The sequence below is a fragment of the Artemia sp. Qi Xiang Cuo genome, chromosome 2 (assembly GCF_049724085.1).
Source record: "Artemia sp. Qi Xiang Cuo chromosome 2, ASM4972408v1, whole genome shotgun sequence".
Taxonomy (NCBI): Eukaryota; Metazoa; Arthropoda; class Branchiopoda; order Anostraca; family Artemiidae; genus Artemia; species Artemia sp. Qi Xiang Cuo.
The window spans coordinates 78,281,503-78,307,624 of NC_142795.1; the positions used below are offsets into that span (position 1 = coordinate 78,281,503).

Sequence of the window (26,122 nt, forward strand, 5' to 3'; positions counted from 1 at the left end):
ACAACATGTTTTTCAAAAGGACTCTTCCACTCTTCACCATAAAAACAACTAAAAAAAAAAAAAAAAAAAATTAGAGCACAGACGAGAGAATCAACACCCTTTTAAGAATGAAATATTACTCGAACTAGACTAACCGTGTGAATGTCATTATTAGTGATTTGAACATCAAATACCACCTCCAAATCATGGTCTGGAAAAATTGGTTTGGCGATAGGAGAATTGGGATCATATCCTAGCCCACAAATAGCACCAGTGAGCCGACTTTTTTTCTCGTCACATCTGCAAAACACAAGAACATAAATCAACATCTCTGCCATGAATTTCAACCTCCTTTGCCTCCTCCGCTCGTGCTCCGCCTCCTTTCGGTTTAAAGCCATTCAATACCTTTAAAATCATTTTGCGACTCTCAGTGCTAGCTGACCGTTTCAAAGACAAAGGACTAATTAGAGAATGTTCCCAACTCCTCAGAGAACTCCCAGGCCTGCCAAATTACTCGAATGATATTTTATTAAATTTTTGGCAAATATTGATAGGGGATCTTGAATGTTTCAACAGTTCGAAACGCTAAAGAGAGGCTGGTTTAAAATAAAGAAAAAATTATATATAATTTTTTTAATTGTTAAGCAAAGTGATGTCTATTCAATGTACCTAAAGCATAAATAAGACGGTACAAGGGACGCCAGGGGGACGTCTTACTCAGGGGACGTCCCCTGAGACGGCAAGGTTTTCTATCACAGCAGGTAGCACCACAGCGAATTTCCAAAGCTGTCAAATTACTCAAATGATATTTCCTCTGAGCTGATTCTTTAACGTTTCTTTAGCAGGCATGGTAGAGCTTTTTAGGGACTGCCCTTTCCTGATCTTTAAAAGAAAATTCTGCTCCGTTTACCTGAAACAAACAAAAATTCACACTTTCTAATGATACAAGTTTCATTCAATCTGAATATATCTATCTCCCCCATAAAACGACAAGTTAAACAGTTTTTCTAAGATTTCTAGGGAAGCTGATGTTGGCTTCTAGTTTTCTATCGTTTACTCAGATCTCTTATTCAAGCTCTACAAGTTATGACAACACAGTTAATCAATTTAATTCCAAATAGTTCGGCCTTAGAAACTAATTTTTTTATAATACACAAGATAGGGCGATTGTTTAAAGTATCACATAACCTCAAGACATTTATTAACAAACATCAATAGGAAATAAAATATGATTTACAATGTATTACTTAAAAAAACATCAATATTATTAACTTTTTTGACTGGAAGAACGGTAAACAGTTTCATTCGCTATGTGCACATTGCATTTCATTTCACACTAATCTTGGTAGTATTATTAGTAAAGATGGTGGGAGCAGTGAAGATGTTAAAAAATAAAATAGCCAAGGCTCAGGGTGTTTTTTCACAGTTAAAAAAGTCTGGAAGAATAGGAAAATTAGTTTGTAAACCAAGATTACAAGCTACAGTGATGATAGTGGTCGAATATGGCTCTGAAGCAAGGACGCTCCGAAAATCGGATGAAGAGTGGCTAGATGTTTTCCAGAGAAATTACTTACGGATTGTTCTGGGTACCCGGCTGACTGACCGTATTTCAAACAGTAGGCTGTGCGAAAAATGTGATTCAATACCGCTCTCTAGGGCTATAATGAATGAAAGGTTGAGGTGGCTAGGGCACGTTGTGCGGATGAAGGATGACAGACTGCCGAAGATTTTTCTTTTTTGCAAACCATCTAGGGCTAAACGGAAAGCAGGTTGTCCTCGTCTGGAGTTGGAGGACGTCATAAAGAAAGATTTAAAGGAAATGGGAACTTCGTGGGCGGGTGTAAAAAGGGAGGTTTTGAATATATTGCGATAGAAGAGAAGTGGGCGTAACTGTGTTGGCCTCAGGTGGCTTGTTGCTGCGGTAAGTTGTTAGTAGTAGTAGTAGTTGGGACAAGATTCCTTTTTTGAACTAGCTACATTAATAACAATATAGTAATACCGCTCGATTCCCAATTCAACAGTTTTTCCAAATATAACAGTCGACACTGTGACAATTATATCCAAGTTGTTCCTGTGTACAACGGTGCTAGGCTTCTCCCATATTCCCCCGGCCCTCCCAAAAATTCCCCCCGCGGATGATTTCTTCAGGAAATTCCTCTACATGCAAAATTGAGCAGCCAAAGGGAAGGTATGACAAATAGAAATATTAAAGAAAAGACGGAATTCTGATACATTCTACCTATATTTCAAACTGTATGCAGAATATATGGTGTAGAATATCCTATATTTCTTTTAATTCTTATTTTCGTATTTTGGGAGGCCTCACCTATGAGTTATCATAGGTGGGATATTCGAAAATCCATCCTCTTCTTCATTCTTCTTTATCGTCTTAATTTTCATTGGCTGCTCAAATCTATATGTGAGGAGAATGTCCAGGGGGGGGGGGGGCATTGTCCGAGGGGAATTTTCCTTGACAAAATTTTTCACAGGGGAGGACTTTCCGCGGAGGGGGATTTCCCTGGGATATATATATATATATATATATATATATATATATATATATATATATATATATATATATATATATATATATATATATATATATATATATATATATATATATGTTATCGGACGCCGTGCGCAATGCCATATTAGTGTAATACTGCATTTAATGTGCAACACTGTGTATAATTTAATAAACCAATAGCCTTTACCCAGCATCCTACCATTTTAACCAGTCTTTTTACCCTTAGTAAAAACATTCCTATGTCACCCTTTAACACCAACCTGTTAAATTTCCCACTTAGCCCTGAAGTTACCTGATATATCCTAAATATATTCTTTCTATTTGTTTCCCTTTTTCGAGCCCCCAAACTTGCCCACCACAGCTTACAACTGGCCCTACTTTCGTCTAAATAATTCTCGTGTGTAACTTAATATCTACTGGTCCTAGTTGCCTAAGGGAGGGGGGGGGGGAGGGGGCTCTTCAATATCGCTTATGAAGCCTTCTGTCCTTCCCAACTCGAAATTTGCATCTGGTCAATCCATATCTCTGAACTTGCAAACTTACATCCGAAAAATATAAAATACTTAACAACTTTCCTCTCTTTCCTTTAAAATAAAACTAATTCTTTTCCCTTTCCTCTTTTCCAAAAACCAATACAACTCATTTATCAATATTTAAAACTAATTTTTTACTTCCCAAACAACAATCCAAAATCTCTAATCTTTTGCAAATCCGTAGCCGATTTCGAGAGCAATACTATGTCATATGCAAATAATAAACATTGCAAGTAAATTAAACGTAGCACGTCATACCAAACATGGTAAATGAAAAATTGGAACGTCGGGATACATGTTATTGATCTATTAAATTTGTATAGAGCTAATTATCTTTTTCTTTCTCATTAGCATGCTCAAGGAGTCACTTCTGTTTTACCTTCATCGAATGGTTGTTGGCTATCGATAGGAAGTGTATTTATAAATGTATTTAGTATAGATAGCCAAAATCCTTTGATATCAGAATGTCCCATTCAACGCTGCCTAATCAGCCTTCATTTATATTTCCTGAACTTTACAACCATATCGTTATTATTTACCTTATCAATCAGTTAAACTATCTCCCCAGCCCTGCTAGTATTCCCAAAACAAAGAGGAAATACATCCTCTGTTAGGTACACATGGCCAGCCGTAGAACGAGGTGTACATGGAGTGTGCCAATAAGATACGTTTGGTGTCGTTTTACCACTTTTTTAAGCAAGGGATTTGAACAACGATAAATCACCCAGAAACCAAAAGGCAATCTTTTGGTTTCAGAACGTGAACACTGAAAGCATACAATTTTAATATAAAGTACCCACTTTGGCGGAGAGACATTGGCAACCTGCAATTACAAGCACTACGCCAGCATAACCTTTGCATAATAGGTCACTAAAAATTAGTTAAAAACAGTAAATAGAATGATCAGGAGTACCTGAGCTCAATTCGGGGGGCAAAGAGCATAGTGATAATGGCCCATAGCCCCGGAATAGCAGGAAGAAGCGTTGTACTATAAGCTGTTAAATGCCGCCCATCTTGACTTGTGGTTACTCGAGCAGCTACAATAAGCCTACAAGGAAAAAGAAGTAAGCATACTGACAAAAAAAAAAAAAAAAAAAAAAAAAAAAAAAAAAAAAAAAAAGACATTTCTAAGATAATCTTGACCCTATTTTTTTCACAGTCTTTTCTGGGCAGCTTTAGCTGATGAGGGTGATTCAAAATTATATGAAAACTAGCTAAATGCAAGCCCCCAAAGGCAAACTCTATTTTATTTCCAAACGCTGATACAATAGACTTAGTCGTATCTATATATAATCAAATTATTGAATATTTAAGAAAAAAGTAGCCGCGTTAGATGCAAATTGTATATTCCCGTGAGGTAATAGTAAGTGGATTATTCCTTCTCCACAAGATACATCTTTAGAGAAGCTATCATAAGCAAAAATATTCTCTATGAAACAATTACAATTGTTAGCCGTTTACTCATTATCCAGTACTTATTATTTTCTGCTTCTTCTTGAAGGTAACCATTGATTTTAATGACCAAATGGAATTTACAGAATTTTTTTTTTCATTCCGCATTAAAGGTTTATATTTTTTACATGAACAAAATAATACCAAGGAATTTTTTTTTAATAAAGTCTGAGAACCTTCTTTTGACCTTTGCAAATCCAACCAATTGGCTATCTTGTAAAACAGTTAATAGTTCTGGACCTCTCAAGTTTAGTCATGGACTACAGAGCATGAGTCAGGGATTCTTAAAGTTCTTATTTTTAGAATTGTTGATGAAATGTTTAGTGAGGGTGGGAGAAGGGAGGAGGAATAAGAGAGTTTTTTTTCCGAGAAAGTGTATTAGTAGTTGAAGGGTCCTTTTTTGGGTCGTTCAAAACACGCTAATATGCGTCAGCTATTTCGATATTAAGAGGTAATGCTTAGTTTTGATAGTATTATATAGCAATTTCAATGTCGCGCTTTTTTTGGTATGACTTATTTGCTAATAAGAAAAAAAAATCACAGCTTGCGCTACTGTCAAGAGTACATATGACCTTTCACCTTTGACCTTTTTGCCTTTGACAAGAACCTTTTCTGAAAATATAATACAAAGACTCTTTAATAGTATCGATGATCTTTTTGAAAAAGAAAGAGTCGGGCATACCATTGTAATACAAATAAATCGGCAAATATCTGTTCATACAAATAACCAATATCTGTTCATAGCGAAAAGAAAGGAAAATCAGTAAAAGCGAAAATGTAAGAAGAGCCTTAATACTCATCATTCCAAAGACGTATTCTGGCTCTTCATTAAATACAAATATCTAATTAAAATACAAATACTGAATCTGGTACTAGATAAAAGCTCTGGATAACATTTTACTGATTTCACGGACATCGCCAAAAAATTCTGCCAGGAAGGGGGGGGGCGGAATAATTTTTCAACGGATTGGTGCGATTATAATGTCAAAGCAATTTAAATATGTTAACAGATAGTAATATATCCAGTAAAACAACAATCACTTGGTCTTCAACAGATCTGAGGGCAAAGGAGGGCAAACACCTAGGTCTCAAAGACAGGTTTTTGGTGTCTTCCATTTTCTGAAGAGAGGAAGGGTTTCCTTACCCGGCTCTTCCCAGGTGGCAGCCATGAATTGCTTTATTCTTGATTGCATGGCCTGTCTTTTATCAAATTGATACTTAAGGTGTTAGACATTTATTTCCCCGAGTCTCTTGCTACTAGTAGGTCAAATGAAGAAGCATTTGAGTCCTAGTAAAGAGGAAACCCGTCCTCAATATCACCTTATGTGAAAGGTGAAGCAAAAAATATTTACAAAACTCGAAGGTGCAGAAAAAAATACTCTTCAAATCTTGTGCAGAAACGCGTGGTTAACGTTCTTTCAAGTATCACATCCCGTTTAACGTTCTTTCAACAGGCACATCCCGTTGAACGTTATTTCAATTATCACACCCCGTTTAACCTTCTTTTAATAAGCACATCCCGTTTAACGTTCTTTCAATAAGCACATCCCGGTCTCATGAGAGGCATACGAGAACAACAACAAAAAAGCTGCAACGATACCTCAGGAAGGATACCCCGCTGTAGAGGCCGTCAACCGAGGATCCTGGTCTACAGCAACATAGACGCTGTCGTCGGAGCCTTTTGTGCCAGCCCGCGCAAGACCTAAGTTTTAACAAGTCTGCAGAACATTCTTTATATAATAATAATATTTTCTTAAACCCCCTTATATACAAAAAAGACACTAGTGGATTATCAAATGAAAAAAGAGAGAATACACAAAAATTATTCAGCAATGAAATTAACTAAACAGACGGACCAAGGGAAGATGGGACGAAAATTGATAAAAACCTGATTGTAATAGCTCTCCATACAACACGGCCTGATTTGCCGTTACATCAGGTACTCCAGACTTACGAGTTATTTTACTATTATCTCAGGGACTTATCTATTGAAATTTTTTGTTCATACGAACGTTCACCAAGTTGTTGCTGGGTCCTACCAATGTAAAATTTCCCACATGAACACGAGCCAATCGGGGATATAAAATAAAAATTTTAAATGTCTAAAACTAAAAGACAGGATTTGTTTAACATCGTTCTTCTTTAAAAAGGGGTAAAGACCACAAAGGTAGAGGGTAGAACGATTTTAAATTTTATTAACACGTGTGCCTTTTCTCTGAGTAATCGGACTATTATGAAACCAATAAGTTTATCACCGAAAAAAAGAATATTTTGAATAAGTCTAATTTTCTGTGGACACCTGACTCCGACCATATTTTAAGGATGTAATGCTTAAAGGAAATAACAGCCAATATTTTACGACGAAAGGTTGATTCGAGTGGACCTGGAAGCATATAATATTGTGTGGGCTGCCTGAAGACAGTCAAATCCACTTTGCTAATGGTAAGGATAATCAAAAGATTAGAACTAAGGATTAAGAACTTAGATTTAGAAGAATTAGACTCTTCTTCAGACTTTCTAAAATTAAAACTTAAAGAGATTATAAATAAGGATACAGAAATTTTACCAGTTTTTATGCCTCCACTGTTTTGAGACAAAATACACGTCTTTGAACTTACGGTCAATGGATCTATCTGCTCATGCTTTTTTACACCTCATTACTAAGCCATGTACAAACTTTAAAAGTTTTACAACCAAGATTAAGGAGTTATTATCTTATGGCTACAGTTAGCTAGATTTTGAATTGAACTATAACCTTCCCTTCTATTAGTGCCTTTCTTTAGAATGCTTTCAGAGGGTAAAAGTGCAAAACATGGAAGTCGAACGTAGGCCATTTCACCATGGCTTTTATAGTCGCTTCTTCTAGAATGTTAAACACAGATAGTCAAGGTAATGGTTGAGTGATGATTATTGGTTAAATGAAACTTCAATGGGTTGTATTTTCTATTTTACGCGATACACTACGACACTGCAGTGTCAATTTTACTTCGTTTTCAGCTATTCTATTCTATAATAATATTTCTCTTTTCTTAGACAAATCTTTTTCAATAAATGAGATACCATTATTATTTGAATCCCATGGTTTTTGAAAAAATGACCTCTTACCTTTCTGACTTGTACCCGGGCTGCTGAAACAGAACTGAATTGACTGATTCTGGATCAACTTGGATGTTCTTAGACCCACTCGTCGACAAGCTATATAGTTTTACGTCAACTGGTGATCGAGGGCCTTTGAGGAAAACCTTTGAAAACAAACACAATTAACAAGAGAAGTGAAGAGAGAGATGGCAAGAGAAGTGAAAGAGAGAAGAGCGAGAAGAGAGAGAGAGAGAAAGAGAGAGAGAGAGAGAAAGAGAGAGAGAGAGAGAGAGAGAGAGAGAGAGAGAGATAGAGAGAGAGAGAGAGATAGAGAGAGAGAGAGAGAGAGAGAGAAAGAAAGAGAGACAGAGAGAGAAAGAGAGAGAGAGAGAGAGAGAGAGAGAGAGAGAGAGAGAGAGAGAGAGAAAGCATGTATTGCGAAGCAGTTCCAAAGAAAAGCGGTAAAAAGCTCTCCAGAAGCGGACACAGTTCTGGATTCTCCATGTGTTCGAAAAACGATTAAAGTACGTTTTGGGACATTTTATCACCAGTGAGAGGCATTCCTTTGGACCAGTCTTGGGAGGTGGGGGGAAGGGGTAGCACTGTGTTCAGGCACATTCTCGATAGACTTTCACAGTCTATGAAAAGCGTTGTATATTGTGCATTTGTATATGATATGTATGGAATATCATTAAAATCTGTACCGATTCAAATTCAAATGACTTATTCCGATTTTTATCGCTTTTAAATCAAATATATGTTTTCAAACTTTGTTCTGCGATTAAATACTACATTTTTTTTTCTGTTACAAAGTTTATTTAAGTCAAAATACCAGAAGATCAACAATTTGTCTCACAGGTCTTATTATTGAGCTAAAATTCAATCTAATCTATAAATGTAGTACTAAGGAAGGTTCTTACCTTGTTAGTACAAGTTCCAATATCCGTTAGAGGCATAAACACTGAAGATGCATTACGTCTCTGCTTTATCTCATACTGAAGGCATTCTTCTTTACTCAGCTTATGCGACTGCTCTCGGCAAATGTTATTTTCCTGAAATAATCAAATAGCTGCTTAGTGATTTTCGTAAATTGAAGTCACTGCTGCCTTAACTCAGAGCGTCGACTCAGTTTACACTTAAAAGAAACAAACCAGAAAAGCTGATGAACGAAATCTTTTGACAAAATAATTGATTTAAATCTAAAAAAAAGCATGAATAAACATTTGAATATGTAGACGAAGAAACCAACTGATGAACTAATCATACTAGTCAAGACTATAATAAAAGCAAAAAGGTTATATATATAATAAGAAAAACGAAAAAGGATAAAAACTAGATATATCCAAATATGCCGTCAAATAAAGTGTTTACAAAATGAGCCGACTATAAATACCCTGGAATGCATTGAGAAAAATCGAAAAAAAAGTTTGGCTAGATAACTAAAATATTTCAAAGAAAATGCGCAATTTTCAAGGGGTTTCAGGCTATTTTCAAAATTCTCAAAAATTTATTTCAAAATAACATTTTAAAGTTAAGACTAATCGAAGTAATAATTACCATTACTGAATCAGCCAAACATGACGATTTTTTTTCACTGAACAGTTTTTTTTTCTATTAAAAACATATTTTAAACTCTTGGTTACTATGGGCCGAAGTCTCTTTTTTACTAGCTTGCCAAAATGCTGCAAAGACAACAAAAGTTGAAACCGATACCCTTCATAATAAAAAAAGGACAATTATTTGAAACTCACCTATTTCATTAGTAACTAAATTACTGTTAGAAAATTCACTCAATAGCCCAATTCAGCATATTTTGTTGTAATATGGTAGATTTAAGAAGTCAAAAATTTCAACACATTATATTTTGAAGCGTTGGCAAAGCTAATACAGTTAAGCTCACGTTTTGACAGGTTCTGTGATCGAGCACATAGCCTAATGTGCATTGAGCGTGATAAGTGTCACGAAGTGCCGGAAAATTTCGACAAACAACACCATCTTGTTGAGGATGGGTATAACATAAAAATATCCTCAAGATTTGATAAAACATAACGAGCCAAAAATAAAAGAAAAAAAGAAGAGAAAAATACCTGTTACCGGCATGCAATCCCATCACCAGCACTCTATCGACGTTCTGTCCATTACTGGAACGCAAAGTTCTTTTTTTTTGAAATTTTTAGCGAAACTGAAGTTTTCGCAGTTTTTTTTTTTTTTTTTTACCGGGTTGCCTGTTGATGGTTTATTGACAATACTTCACATAAATTCAAAATTAGACTTCAACATTGTTGATACGGAAATTGTAAATTATTTAAAATCTCTATTGTATGAGATTAAACACTTCTTGAATTTTCGTAGACTATAAGTCAAACTAAACAATAATTTTTGTGTATTCTCTCTTTTTTCACTAGTGTCTTTTTTGTATATAATGTGGTTTAAGAAAATATTATTATTATATAAAGAAGTTTCTGCAGACTTATTAAAGCTTATGCGGGCTGGCACAAAAGGCTCCAACGACAACCTCTAGGATGCTGTAGACCAGGGTCCTCAGTTGACGGTCTCTACAGCGGGGTATCCTTCCTGAGGTATCGTCGCAGCTTTTTTGTTGTTGATCTTGTATGCCTCTCATGAGACCGGGATGTGCTTATTCAAAGAACTTTAAACGGGATATGTTTATGGTAAGAACGTCAAACGGGATGTGATAATTGAAAGAACGTTAACCACGCGGTACTGCACAAGATTGGAAGTTTTTTTCTGAACCTTTGAGTTTTTGTAAATATCTTTTGCTTCACCTTGCACTTAAGATGATATTGAGGACGGGTTTTGCCTATATTTGCCTATATGCCTGATATTGAGACTTATCATATGGCTATTGCGCCGCCTATAATTAAAAAAAAAAACAACTAAAAGATTGAGGACACACAAAAACAGGGTCTTGAATTTCATCCCTCCAATTGGCCTAAAAATGACATTCATAAATTGCTAGACCAGGTGGACCCGCATGGAGAGAACAAATTTGAAACTTATTTTGACTGTTTTTGACACCCGAAAATGGACCAAAAAGTTTTTCTTTTTTTGTTAGACTTGTAACTCACAGGGTATTTAAACAGGGTCAGTAGACCTCAATTGAAACAACAATATTTTAAAAAGTAGTTGTTTTGATTGTTTGTTAATTCGAAACTAGTCAAAAAAAAAAAAAAAAAAAAAAAAAAAAAAAAAAAAAAAGTTTTACTCAGATTGGCTTAGCAATACAGGGTACGCAGCCAGGGACAAGCTTGGAAAATAGCTTGTCTCTAGAAATAGCTTGTTGAGTTCGAATCCAATTGGCCTAAAAATGACATTCATAAATTTCTAGACCAGGTGGACCCGCATGGAGAGAACAAATTTGAAACTTATTTTGACTGTTTTTGCACCCGAAAATGGACCAACAAGTTTTTCTTTTTTTTGTTAGACTTGTAACTCACAGGGTATTTAAACAGGGACAGTAGACCTCAATTGAAACAACAATATTTTAAAAAGTAGTTGTTTCGATTGGTTGTTAATTCGAAACTAGTCAAAAAAAAAAAGAAAAAAAAAGTTTACTCAGATTGGCTTAGCAATACAGGGTACGCAGCCAGGGACAAGCTTGGAAAATAGCTTGTCTCTGGAAATAGCTTGTTGAGTTCGAAAAGGGAGGTTCGAACTCAATCGAACAGTTCGTGGTAACGAACTGTAAGTAAGGAGCGACCCGGCTCAACGGTAACCGAAACTCTAAAAAAAGGACTTTTGATACCAATAGATACATGATAAGAGTCGGATGTTAATTCTTATCTAAAATATATAAATTTAATCAAGGATAGTCCAAACCATCAAAAGTCATTCGCCTTAGAAAAATTGGCTGAACCTCGAAAAAAGAGGATTACACCTTCTGAAAGTTATAGAGCCTCAATAAAAATCACACCATCAGATTCAGCGTGTCAGAGAACCCTCCTGTAGAGGTTTCAAGCTCCTATCTACAAAAATGTGGAATTTTCACTTTTTTGCCAGAAGAAAGATCACGGATGCGTGTTTATTTGTTTTTTTTTGTTGTTTTTTGTCTTTTCCCCAGGGGTGATCATATCGACCCAGTGGTCCTAGAATATCGTAGGAGGGCTCATTGGAACGGAAATTAAAAGTTCTAATGCCCTTTTTAAGTGACCAAAAAAATGGAGGGCAACTTGGCCCACTCCCACGCTCATTTTTTTCCCGAAGTCACCCGATTAAAATTTTGAGATAGCCATTTTCTTCAGCATAGTCGAAAATATAATAAATATGTCTTTTAGGATGACTTAATCCCCCAGAGTTCCCAGGGGAAGGGCTGCAAGTTATGAACTTTGCCCATTGCTTACATATTGTATTGGTTATTGGGAAATATACAGACATTTTCAGGAATGATTTTTTCTGGTGGGGGGGGGCTGGAGGAGGGGGTTACTCGGGAGAATCTTTCCGTGGAGGATTTGTCTTTGGGGTACGGGACAGTTCTAGGACGGGGGGCCGGATTTCCAAGCATTATTTAAAAAACGATCAAAAATTAAATTTAAAAAAAAAAAGTTTTTTCAACTGAAAGTAAGAAGCAACATTAAAACTTAAAATAAACAGAAATAATTACGTATATGAGGGGGCTCTCCACCAAGTCAATACCTCGCTCTTTACGCTACAGTTTTTTTTTAGTTCTTTACAAAGAGATATCTATTATAATTAAACGGCATTTGTGATTCAGGGGTGTGTGAATTAAAAATTTTTTTAACGTTTAACGTAAAGAGCGTGGTATTGACTAAGGGGAAACCCCCTCATATACGTAATAACATATACGTCATGAAACAAAACAATAAAAAAAACAATCGATACGGCTCAATAGTAGCCTAATCGAAACTTTTAAAAACGGAATTTTGATGTCAATAAATGTATCAAAAGAATGGTCTTATAATGCTGATTCTAAATATATATATTTTATTAAGTTTAGTATTACTCATCAAAGGCTACGAGCCTGAGAAAATTTACCTGATTTTTTAAAGAGGGGGGAAACATCCCCTAAAAGTGAAAGAATTTTAATGAAAATCACACCGTCAGATTCAGCTTATCAGAAAACCCTATTACATAGGTTTCAAGCCCATATCTGCAAAAATCTGCAACTTTGCATTTTTTGCCAGAAGAAGAATATACGAATATAGAAGTTCGTTACGTAAGTTAATTTGTAAAATACGTCAGTACCAAATTTAGAGACAGCCATTTAGCAAAAGAAAAGTAAAATTTTTATGCAATTTTTTTTTTTTTACTTTTTCAGTGACGGTGAGCCAAAATAAAAGCTGCATTAACTAAAAAACGATCAGAAATTAAATAAAAAAACAAGTTTTTTAAACTGATAGTAAGGAGTAACATTAAAACTTAAACAGAACAGAAATTATTCCGTATATGAAAGGGGCTGTCCCATCCTCAACGCCTCGCTATTTACGCTAAAGTTAGACTCTGTCTCACAACTCTATTTTTTAAAACAATAAAAAACTTTAGCGTATAGAGCGAGGCGTTGAGGAGGGGACAGCCCCTTTCATATACAGAAGAATTTCTGTGCGGTTTAAGTTTTAATGTCGCGCCTTACTTTCAGTTTAAAAAACTTGTTTTTATTTTATTTTACATAAGGAATGAACCGTAGCCCATAGTAACTGAAGTAATAAAATGAATTACTATATATTTGACTGTTTTAACTATATTCCTTAAGCAATCATCATAAGTAAAAATTTTGCATACCAGAATTAGAACTCGAGCCAACTGAGTGAGAGCCTGCTATCCCAACCACTAGACCATGTAGGATATATTAAAATATCTGATTAATGAGGTTTATGTTATGTTATATTACATAAAGGATTAATATAGTTCATAATAATTTGGGTTGCAGCGGTATCTAGCAACCTAGTAAGAGACGACCACATCCTATAGTAAAAACTAAAGTAACCCATAGCTCCTAATAATAGAGTCACATCAAAACAAGAAGTAAAGTATTAGAACAGACTTGTCCCAAACCTCTATATAGAAAACTTACCATCACTTGGCATGAACAACAGGGAAAATATATTGCCTTGAAAATCAAGAAAAGTGGCTGAAACCACGATATTTACCACATAAGGCATGTTTTTTTCTTTCCTTTTTTTCTTCTCAGCTAGTTTACATAAAGGGTCGATATAGTTCTTCATAAATAGTGTTAGTCAAGTAGTTATACATAGATAGTTTTGTTCAGACTTTCACTTGACAAATGTGTAATACCAATACGATATCCACTGCGCCATGCCGGATTTCCAGGAGTCAATTTTTAAATAGTATTAATTAACAGAAAGACAAAAAATGTGATGAACTTAAGATGGTTGTTTTCTAATATAGATATTCTTTGTTTGATATGTAATTACAAACAGAAAAAGCCTATGGCTTTTTCTTAATTGGAGTAGTAAGAGACGACCTGGCTACAACCTACGATTATGACGTCATTGATAAATCTTTAACATGAAATATGAAGTTTTTCGTAGAAAAACTTAATCTATTATAAAAATAATTTGTTTTAATTACAAAAGGTTTTTAACCCCATTAATTTCCTTTAAAATGAGCCATTGAACAACTTTCTAATATGCTCTATTGCCAAACTATCTGAGAAAAAAAAGATGCCGTTTAGGCAGAATGCTGTAGTAGCTACCACTTTTCTTGATTTTCAAGCAAACATATTTCCCTTCCTGTTCAAGCCCAGGGACAGAAAGTTTCCTATATAGGGGTTTTGGACAAGGCGATTCTAACGGTACACTATTTCTTTTGATCTGTCTTTTTTTTAGGAGTTATGGGTTAGCTACCGCTCCAACCCGGATTTCATATCTTTCCTTCTCCTTAAGTTTCTTTAATAATTATCTTATGGAAATAAATATTATCATACAGTTCGTGTTTAAGTCACGTATCGAGTACCAAAAACCTAACAAAAAATAAAACTAATTTAAAAATTTTAAGGTATTTTTGTAAGTTAAATTAAAAAATTAAAATTATTACTCACATACCATAAATATTTTTGCAGTTTGTAATTTTAGTGGTTCTGAACTGAAAACTAAAATAAAATAAAATTTTTTTTTCAATTTATACGGCACGTCACTCATTACGTCATATATGGTTATTAGTACACAATCGATGGTAGATATTATGCCACGTCACATATGGTAATTAGTAGACAAAAGGTGTTAGAAATCGGACTTGCTTCAAAAATCAAATATCTTTGAAAAGATGCAGTATGAAAAGACATCAAAAATGCAGCTTTATGTATAAAGTGATTCTTTTTTAAAATTTTATTGTTTTTTAATTAAAAAGGGCACTACAACTTTTAATTTCAGTTCGAATGAGCCCTTTCGCGAACTTCTAGGTTCAATGGGTCAATACGATAACCCTTAAAAAACAAAGAAAAACGCATTCGTGATCTTTCTTCTGGCAAAAAATAACACGAATTCCACATTTTTAAAGATAGGAGCTTGAAAACTCTAAAGTAAGATTCTCTGATAAGCTGAATCTGATGATGTGATTTTCATTTAAATACTATGACTTTTAGGGGGTATTTTCCCTTTTTTCGAAAATAAGTCAAATTTTCTCAGGCTCGTAACTTTTTATGGGTAAAATTCAACTTGATAAGACTTATATATTTAAAATCAGCATAAAAATTATTTTTTTTATGTATCTATCGGTATCAAAATTCCGTTTGTTAGAGTTTCGGTTATTACAATAAAGGATGAACTCTAACGTATACTAACTGAAAGGGGTGTATGGGTGCGTGGAGTGGTTATAGTATCATGGTTGCAGCCGAAGCTGTAATCTAATCCGGGTTACAGCGGTAGCGAGCAACCTAGTAAGAGACGATCACGTCTAATACTAAGAAATATAATAACCAATAACTCCCAAGAATAGAGTCAGATCAAAACAAGAGGTATACTATTAGAATCGCCTGGTCCGAAACCCCTATATAGGAAACTTACCGTTCCTTGGCTTGAGCAACAAGGGAAATATATTGGATTTAAAATCAAAAAAGTTCCTGCAACCAGAATATTCTGCACCAAGGGCATCTTTTTCTTTCCTTTTTTTCTCCGCAGCTAGCGGAACATTGGTACATCATAAAGAGTTGTTCAATGACTCATTTTCAAGGAAATTGCTAAATTTAGTGCCTTTTGTGATTAAAAACAACATAGTTTTTAAAAGAGTCAAACAGTTCGTGGTAACGAACTGTACAGTAAGAGCAACCCGGCTCAATACTAATCGAAACTCTAAAAACGGAATTTCGATACCAATAGAAGCGTCAAAAGAATCTATTTAACTTTTATACTAATTTTAAATATATAATCCGGGTTGCCGCGGTAGCTAGCCACCTAGTAAGAGACGATCACGTCCCATGTTAAGAAATATAAAAACCCAGAACTCCTAAAAAAAGAGTAAGATCAAAACAAAAAGTACATCAAGTAAAAACAAAAGGTAAAATCAAGAAAAGTTGCAGCTACTACAGCATTCTGCCGAAATGGCATCTTTTTTTATCTTTTTTCTTTTCCACAGATATCTTGGAAATGAAACATCGTTAAGAGTTCTTCGGTGGCTGATTTTAAAGAAACATAATAGAGTTAAATTCGAACAGTTCGTGGTAACGAACTGTATAGTAAGAGCGACTCGTCTCAATAGTAACCGAAACTCTGTCGGAATTTTAATACCAATAGATACATTAAAAGAATTGAATTTTTATGCTGATTTTAAATACATAAGTTCCATCAAGTTTACTCATATCCATCAAAAGTTAAGAGATTCAGAAAATTTGCCTTATTTTCAAAAAAAGGGGGAAACACCCCTTAAAAGTCATAGAATCTTAATGAAAATTACACCATCAAATTCAGCGTATCCGAAAACCTTACTGTAAAGGTTTCCGGCTCCCATCTGCAAAAATGTGGAATCTTGTATTTTTGTGCCAGAGGAACGATCATGGATGCGTGTTTATTTGTTTGGCTTTTTTATCAGGGGTGATTGTATCGACCCAGAGATCCTAGAATTTTGCGAAAGTGCTTATTTGAACAGAAATTAAAGCTCTAGTGCCTTTCTTAATCAAAAATCAAAAAAAAACTTAAAGATAGAATCATTTAAAAAAAAACTGAATTTTTTATGTCTTTTCATACTACAGTCTTTCCAAAGATATTTGATATTTAAGCAATCACAACCAGATATGTAGTAATAAGTTACGTGACATAATATCTAACACCGATTGAGTACTAATAACCATATATGGTGTAATGAGTGACGTTACGTAAAACTGAGAAAATCAATTTTTGTTTTATTTTAGTTTTCAGTTCACAATCGCTAAAGTTATAAACTGCAAACATATTTCCGGTATCTGAGCAATAATTTTAATCTTTTTCAAACAGTTCGTGGTAACGAACTGTATAGTAAGAGCGACTCGGCTCAATAGTAACCGAAACTCTGTCGGAATTTTTAATACCAATAGTTTAGTTTAGTTTAGTTTAGTAATACCAAGTTTAGTTACCCATCAAAAGTTATGAGCCTGATAAAATTTGCCCTATTTTCGAAATCGGAAAAACAAATCCCTAAAAGTCATAGAATCTTAATGAAAATCACACCATCAGATTCAGTGCATCAGAGTACCTTACTGTAAAGGTTTCAAGCTCCTATCTGCAAAAACGTAGAATTTTGTGTTTTTTGTCAGAAGAAAGATCACGGATGCGTGTTTGTTTGCCTTTTTTTACCAGGGGTGGTTGTATCGACCCAGTGGTTCTAGAATGTTGCAAGAGGGCTCTTTCAAACGGAAATTAAAAGTTCTAGTGCCTTTAAAAAAAAAATCATTTTCTACAAAAAAACTGCATTTTTATCACTTTTATCACTTGTCTTCACTTTTATCACTTATCTTTTCATATTGTTTACATTAAAAGACGATCATTTGAGAATAAACCATTGCATACATTGGACTTAATTAGCTACTTGATTGTTTGAGATTCGTCTCTTACTATTTCAAAGAAGAAAAAGCCGTAGGCTTTTTCCTGTTTGTAATCATATAGCATAGAAAGAACCCCAGTTGCAACTGAAGTCATCATAAAGTTTTACTATAATGCCATTTATAGTTGTGACCCACTATTAAGACGTCATCCGGGTCGCAGCGGTACCTTGCAACCTAGTAAGAGACGATCAAGCGCCTTAGTAAACAACAAAGTAGCCCATAATTCCTAAGAGACGAGTCAGATAAAAATAAACAATGTACACTATTAGAACCACGTTGTCCGAAACCCTTATCAAACAGTTCATGGTAACTAATTGTACAGTAAGAGCGACTCGTTTCAATAGTAACCGAAACTCTAAAAAACAGAATTTTGATATCAATAGATATATCAAAAGAATCAAATTTTTATGCTGATTTTATTGTATAGTAAGAGCGACTCGTCTCAATAGTAACCGAAACTCTAAAAAACGTAATTTTGATACAAATAGAAACATCAAAAGAATTTTATTTTTATGCCGACTTCAAATATATAAACTTCAAGTTTAGTTTTACCTTCCAAAAGTTACAAGCCTGAGAAAATTTGCCTTATTTTCGTAAAAGAGGAAAACAGCTCCTAAAAGTCACAGAATATTGTAGGAAAATACCCTAATTAACTATAGCCCATAGTAAGTGATTATATAAAATATCCGTATGGTCATAGTTTTATTAAATGCATTAAAGAACGAACGTTAGCTTATAGTAACTGAAGTATTACAAGGAATCATTATATAGATGATGAATTTTCCTCAAGAAATCATCATAGATAAAAATTTTCCCATACCGGGAATTGAACTCGGTTCAACTAAGTGAGAATCATCTATCATAACCACTAGATACTATAGAATACCTCTGAAAACAATGGTTATGTTCGTAACCAAATGTCATCTAAAATGCCATTGTTAACCAAAATGCATCGAAACCAAATGTTAGTGCAATTGCTAAATTGTTAAATTTAATTTAATTAATTAAAAAGGCACAAGAGCTTTTAATTTTCGTCCAAATGAGCCCTCTCCCGACATTTTAGGACAACTGATTCAATATGATCACCCATGGGAAAGAAAAAAAAAAACAAAAACAACAAAAGCAAACACGCATCCTTGATCTTTCTTCAAACAAAAAAAAAACTACCAAATTCCACATTTTTGCAGATAGGAGCTTAAAACCTCTACAGTAAGGTTTTCTAATACGCTGAATCTTATGGGGTGATTTTCATTAAGATTATATGACTAAGGGATTTTTTCCCCTATTTTTGGAAATAAGGCAAACTTTTTCAGGCTCGTCATTTTTCATCGGCATAAAAATCGGATTCTTTTGATGTATCTATTAGTATCAAAAATCCGTTTTTTACAGTTTCAGTTGACGACCCGTCTTTTGTTAAGGCAGACTAGCCTTCACTGACTTGCTTTCACTATGTTGATTTTTATTTTGCTAAAATTTTAAGACCTCAGAAAGTGATGGCCCTTTGAGATTTTTATGATGTATGGGAGACGGTTTTCTGAAATAAATCCTCCTAACACTTTGGATAGGAGACCTGCTTCTAAATTTTCTTTCTAGTCTGTTTTCATATTTTCTTTTTCTATTGTCCTCTCCATTTATTTGGTCTTTTTCTTCAATTCCTCCAATTTCAACAGTATTTTCAACATCTTTGAGAGTTTCGCTATTGATTCGTATTTTTTCAGAAGAAATATTATTTCTATATTTTTACCCCATAAAACTAAGCAACAAGTCACTTGAAGCAATAGAAAAACCAAACTAATTTAAAAATTTCCAGGTATTTTCCTGGTTTGAATATAGCCTACAATTATTTTATTTAAAATCAAACAGTTCGCGGTAACAAACTATACAGTAAGAGCGACTTGTCCCAATAGTAACCGAAACTCTAAAAAACAGAATTTTAATATCAACAGATGCATCAAAAGAATCAGATTTTTATGCTGATTTGAAATACATGTTTCATCAAGTTTACTCATATCTATCAAAAGTTAGTAAAACTCTAAACTAAAGTTATATCTCTAAAGTTATAAACTGCAAAAATATTTCTGGCATCTGAGCAATAACTTTAATCTTTTAATTTAAACTAGAAAAATACCTGAAAATTTTAAAATTAGTTTTACTTTTTTGTTAGGTTTTTATAATAAAGAACGACCTTTTGCCTATACTAAATTTTATAGGCCACTTAACTATAGTATAGGTTAGTAATCAAACAGTTCGTGGTAACAAACTGTATAGTAAGAGTTTATATAAAGGACCGATATAGTTCATCATAAATGGTGTTTGTGACTATAGTTCCATTTTATATAAGAATCCATTATTATGTAAAATGCAGTAATGTTTGGGGGGTTTAACTATAAAGAACAAACACTAGCCATAGCGACTAAAATATTAATTAACAGTAGTAGTACAATCCGGGTTGCAGCGGTAGCTAGCAACCCAGTAAGAGACGATCACGTCCAATACTAAAAAATAAAATAACCCATAACTCCTATAAATAAAGTCAGATGAAAACAAGAAGTACACTATTACAACCACCTTGTCCGAAAACCCAATATAGGAAACTTACCGTTCCTTGGCTTGAACAACAAGGAAAATATATTGGCTTCAAAATCAAGAAAAGTGGCTGAAACCACGATATTCTGCATCAAGTGCATCTTTTATTTGGTTTTTTTCTCCGCATTCACAAAAAGGGCGAACCGTCTGAGATAAGTAATTATCGTCCTATTTCATTACTTTATATCTCAGTACTTTATATCTAAAGTACTTTAAAGAATTATCTTCCAACGTCTTTCTCCCTTTTTTTCCGGGTTGCAGCGGTAGCTAGCAACCTAGTAAGAGACGATCACGTCCAATGTTAAGAAATATAAAAACCCATAGTTCCTAAAAAAGGAGTCAGATCAAATTCAAAAGTACACCATTAGAACCGCCTTGTCCGAAACCCCTGTATAGTAATTACAGTAAGGGCCGAAGTCAATCTCATAGTAACTGATGCTACAGGGAAAAGAAAAAGAGGTATGTGGTGTATATGACGTCATACGATGTTACATGTGATTTTAAATAAATTACATCAAAAGACGATCATTGGAATAACAAACCATTGCATACATTGGACTTAGTTAGCTACTTGATTGTTTGAGGTTCGTCTCTTACTCTTTCAAAGAAGAAAAAACCATCATTTTCTTGAAAATTATCATTTTTTAAGCAGAATCTCCTGGCTGCAGCCAGGATATTCTGCATAGAGAGCATCTTTTTTCTTTTCTTTTCCACATCAAACAGTTCAAGGTAACGAACTGTATAGTAAGAGCGACACGTCTCAATAGTAACCGAAACCATAAAAAACAGAATTTTAATATCAGTAGATACATCAAAAGAATTGGATTTTAATGCTGGTTTTAAATACATAAGTTTCATCATGTTTACTTTTACCAATCAAAAGTTACGAGCCTGAGAAAATTTACCAGATTTTCAGGAAAAGGGAAAAACACCCCGTAAAAATTATAGAATCTTAATGAAAATCAGACCATCAGATTCAGCGTATCAGAGAACCTTACTTTAGAGGTTTCAAGCTCTTATCTGAAAAAATGTGGAATTTTGTAATTTTTGTCAGAAGAAAGATCACGGATACGTGTTAATTTGTTTGCCTTTTTCTTTTTACCAGGGGTGATCGTAGCGACCCAGAAGTCCTAGAATTTTGCGAGAGGGCTTATTTGAACATAAATTAAAAGTTCTAATGCCTTTCTTAATCAAATCACAAAAAAAATTTAAAGATAGTCATTTTTTACAAAAAAACTGCATTTTTGATGCTTCTTTATACTGCCGTCTTTTCAAGAATATTTGATTTTTTAAGCTATCACAACTATACATGAATTAACAAGTGACGTAATGTAATATCTAACACCGATTGTGTACTAATAACCATATATGATGTAATGAGTGACGTTACGTAAAAATTGAAAAATTCAGTTTTTATTTTATTTTAGTTTTCAATTCACGATCACTAAAATTATAAACTGCAAAAATATTTCTGGTATCTGAGCATTAATTTTAATCTTTTAATTTAAACTAGAAAAATACCTGAAAATTTTAAAATTAGAGCGACCCATCACAATAGTATCCAAAACTCTAAAAAAAAAGGAATTTTGATACCAATAGAAACGTCAAAAGAATCGAACTTTTATGCTAAATTCAAATTTATAATCAGGGTTGCAGCGGTAGCTAGCAACCTAGTAAGAGACGATCACGTCCCATGTTAAGAAATATAAAAACCCGTAATTCCTAAAAAAAGAGTAGTAAGTGATCACCCCTGGTAAAAAAAAGCAAACAAATAAACACACATCCGTGATCTTTCTTCTGGCAAAAAATACACAACTCCAAATTTTTGCATATATGAGGTTGAAACCTCTACAGTCAGATTTTTTGATACGCTGAATCTGATGGTGAGATTTTCATTAAGATTCTAAGACTTTTAGGGGATGTTTTCCCCTTTTTATGAAAATAAGGCAACTTTTCTCAGGCTTTTGGTGGATATGATGGATAGCTTTTGATGGATATGAGTAAACTTGATGAAACTTATAAATTTATAATCAGCATAAAAATCCAATTCTTTTGACATATCTATTGATATTAAAATTCCATTTTTTAAAGTTTCGGCTACTATTGAGATGAGTCGCTCTTAACGAACTGTTTGATGAGCTTTATCAATCCTTTATGTTAAAAAGAAAAAAAAGATGCCGTTTAAGCAGAATTTTTATAATTATTGTAGCTTAATGAAAAACCCGGATGAAACTCTGATCGCTCTTTAATATAAATACATAATAACTTTAGCGATTCTGAACTGAAAACTAAAATAAAAATAATTGAATTTTTTTTCTTTGGAAATATAGGACAACAATATAGAGACTTTACGTACTTTACAGGTTAAACCAAAAAAGCTTGGTTCCAGGATACAATAATAACTTTGAACTGAGATGAAATAAAATTATTTTACTTAAATTTACAGGAATTACTGTAGTTACAAATCACAAATCAATGTTTTTGTTAAAACTTCTAAAAGAATTACTGCATTTTACATACCTATATCTAAGTACTTTTTATAATATTACAAATAACACTTTCTACTATAGGGCTATAGAAAAAGGCAGAACCATTGATAGGACGACAATATAGAGATACTTACTTTACGGGTTAAGCCAAAAAAAAAAAAAAAAATGGTTCCAAGAGACAAAAAACTAAACTAATTCTAAAACTTCCAGGTATATTTCTAGTTTGAATGAAAAAATTAATATTATTCGTAAGACATCATAAATATTTTTGCATTTTACATAATAACTTTAGCGATTCTTAACTAAAAACTAAAAAGAAAAAATTAAATATTTTTCATTGGAAATATAGGAGAACAATATAGAGATACGTACTTTAGGGGTTAAGCCAAAAAAGTTTGGTTCCAGGATACAATAAAAACTTTGAACTGAGATGAAATAAAATTAATGGCGTAAAAAAATGGCGTAGCGACTCAACTGAAGCAAAATTTTCAGGAATTATTCTACCTCCAGTTAACAAATAAGATTTTTTTTTCAAGGAATCGAGCAGCTAACTAAGTCCAATATATGCAATGGTATGTTCTTCGAATGATAGTTTTTTAATGTATGTGATTAGTTTAAAAAATCAAATATCTTTGAAAAGACTGCATTATGAAAAAAACATCAAAAATGCAGTTTTTTTGTAAAAAGTGATTCTATCTTTATTTTTTTTTGTTTTTTCATTAAGAAAGGCCCTAGAACTTTTAATTTATGTTCAAATGAGCCCTCTCGCAAAATTCTAGGACCTCTGGGTCAAAACGATCATCCCTGGTAAAAAAAAGGCAAACAAATAAACACGCATCCGTGACCTTTATTCTGGCAAAAAATACAAAAGTCCACTTTTTTGTAGATAGTAGCTTGAAACCTCTACATCAGGGTTCTCTGTTACGCTGAATCTGATGGTATGATTTTTATTAAGATTCTATGACTTTTAGGGGGTGATTTTCCTTTTTTTAAAATAAGGCAAATGTTCTCAGGCTCGTAACTTGTGATGGATATGATTAATTATATAAAACAAATAATTATATAAAAGTATTATATAAAATAATATTATCTTGTCCATAAATAAACATGTGTGTGTAAATATTGCATTCTTTTATTACGTCTTATATGACGTAATAAGTGAAACTAATTTTAAAATTTTCAGGTATTGACTACGTAAACTGCAAAAATATTTATGGTGTCTGAGCAATAATATTAATTTTTTAATTAAAACTAGAAAAAATACCTGCAAATTTTAAAATTAGTTTTGTTTTTTATTCAATTTAATCAACGAAAGTTTTATTTCATCTCTCACTTCAAAGTTATAATTGTCTCCTGGAGTCAATTTTTTTTGGCTCAACTTCTTAAGTGCGTGTATTTTGTGCTATACTTCCGTAGAAAAAACTCAATTGTTTATTTTATTTTAGTTTTTAGTTCAAAATTGCTAAGGTTATTATGTAAACTGCAAAAATATTTATGGTGTCTGGCCAATAATATTAATTTTTTAATTTAAACCAGAAAAATACCTGCAAAATTTTAAAATTAGTTTTGTTATTTCTTTGATTTAATCAACGAAAGTTTTATTTCATCTCTCACTTCAAAGTTATAATTGTTTCCTGGAACCAAACTTTTTTTTGGCTCAAATTGTAAAGTGCCTATCGTTTGTGCTATATTTCCGTAGAAAAAAATTCATTTTTTTATTTTATTTTAGTTTACAGTTCATTATGTAAATTGCAAAAATATTTATGGTGTTCGAGCAATAATTTATATTTTTTATTTCAAACTGGAAAAATACTGGAAAATTTTAAAATTAGTTTTGTTTTTTGTTAGGTTCTTGCTACTCGACGCGTGACATTGGCTTGCTACTCGACATGTCAACTTTGTTAAACATGTTTTGGTTGTTTTGTATATTTATTTTTGCTATTACTATTTTATTTTGTTTTTATCTGGATTAGCTGCATTTGGCCTCGTCTATTGTATTTTTTGCCAGAAGAAAAATCGCGGATGCGTGTTTATTTGTTTGCCTTTTTCTTTTTACCAGGGGTGATCGTATCGACCAAGTGGTACCAAAATATCACGAGAGGGCCCATTCAAACGGAAATTAAGAGTTCTAGTGCCTTTATTAATAAAAAAAACAAAGAATATAAAAATAGAATCACTTTTTACAAAAAACTGCATTTTTGATATATTTTCATACTGCCGTCTTTTCAAACATATTTGATTTTTGAAACAATCAAATTATCCGGGTTGTTATAATAAAGAACGACCTCTTGCTATACTAAATTTTAAAGGCCACTTAACTATAGTAAAGGTTAGTTAAGTTTACACAAATGACTGATAGAGTTCAACATGTATGGTGTTTGTCAATACGGTTTCATTTTATATAATTATCCGTTATTATGTAAAATGAAGTAATATGTGGGGGGTTTGACAAAAATTGATTTGTTAACTGAAACTACAATAATTCCTGAAAATTTTAAATAAAATTATATTAAAAGACGATCATTAGGATACCAAACCATTGCATATATTGGACTTAGTTAGCTGCCCGATTCTTTGAGGTTCGCCTCAAACTAATCCAAACAAGAAAAAGCCGTAGGAGTTTTCCTGTCTGTAATCAGGGTTATTATTAAACGCTCGTGGTAAAGAACTGTGTAGTAAGAGCGACTCTTGTCAATAGTAACCGAAACTCTAAAAAACGGAATTTTTACTTTTTTGTGATGATACTTAACTATAGTATAGATTAGTAAAGTTTACATAAAGGACCGATAGAGTTCATCATAATTTACAGTAAAGAACGAACTTCGGCCAATAGTAAATAAAATAAGATTATAATTTATGATTCAAACAAGTAGTTTGTTTGCTTTGGTCTAAAATACTGTCAGCGGTGGAATTCGATCCCATGCCTCCGAAGTGAGGGGTGGCTAACACCAGCGCCTTAAACCACTCGGCCTCGCTGCCACACATAACTATATGAATAATATTTTCCTGAAACCAAAAAATTTTTCTGGAACCAAACTTTTTTTTTGGCTCAAATTGTAAAGGGCCTATCGTTTGTGCTATATTTTCGTAGAAAAGAAATTCATTTTTTTTTATTTTATTTTAGTTTTCAGTTCATTATGTAAACTGCAAAAATATTTATGGTGTTCGAGCAATACTTTTTATTTTTTATTTCAAACTGGAAAAATACTTGAAAATTTTTAAATTAGTTTTGTTTTTTGTTAGGTTCTTGCTACTCGACGAGTGACATTGACTTGCTACTCGACATATCAACTTTGTTAAACATGTTTTGGTTGTTTTGTGTATTTATTTTTGCTGTTACTATTTTATTTTGTTTTTTATATGGATTAGCTGCTATTGGCCTCGTCTATTATCTGGAACGACAGAAAGGATACAGAGTACTAGACAGTATTGACGTTTTTTGGCATAAGTTAAATCAAACAGTTCGTTG

At 33.2% G+C, this 26,122-nt stretch overlaps 1 protein-coding gene across 1 annotated transcript in view; it reads right to left on the minus strand.

The window, feature by feature from the left end:
- spn-E (tudor domain containing 9 protein spindle E) overlaps window positions 1-26,122 on the minus strand; it is a 191,656-nt gene that overhangs the window by 7,883 nt on the left and 157,651 nt on the right. Inside the window, exons 20-23 of the mRNA XM_089103288.1 lie at window positions 8,490-8,621; window positions 7,597-7,733; window positions 3,953-4,087; window positions 135-279 (exon numbers count right to left, since the gene is read on the minus strand). Of these exons, the coding sequence (XP_088959414.1) occupies window positions 135-279; window positions 3,953-4,087; window positions 7,597-7,733; window positions 8,490-8,621 (549 nt within the window). The remainder of the gene's footprint in view (window positions 1-134; window positions 280-3,952; window positions 4,088-7,596; window positions 7,734-8,489; window positions 8,622-26,122) is intronic.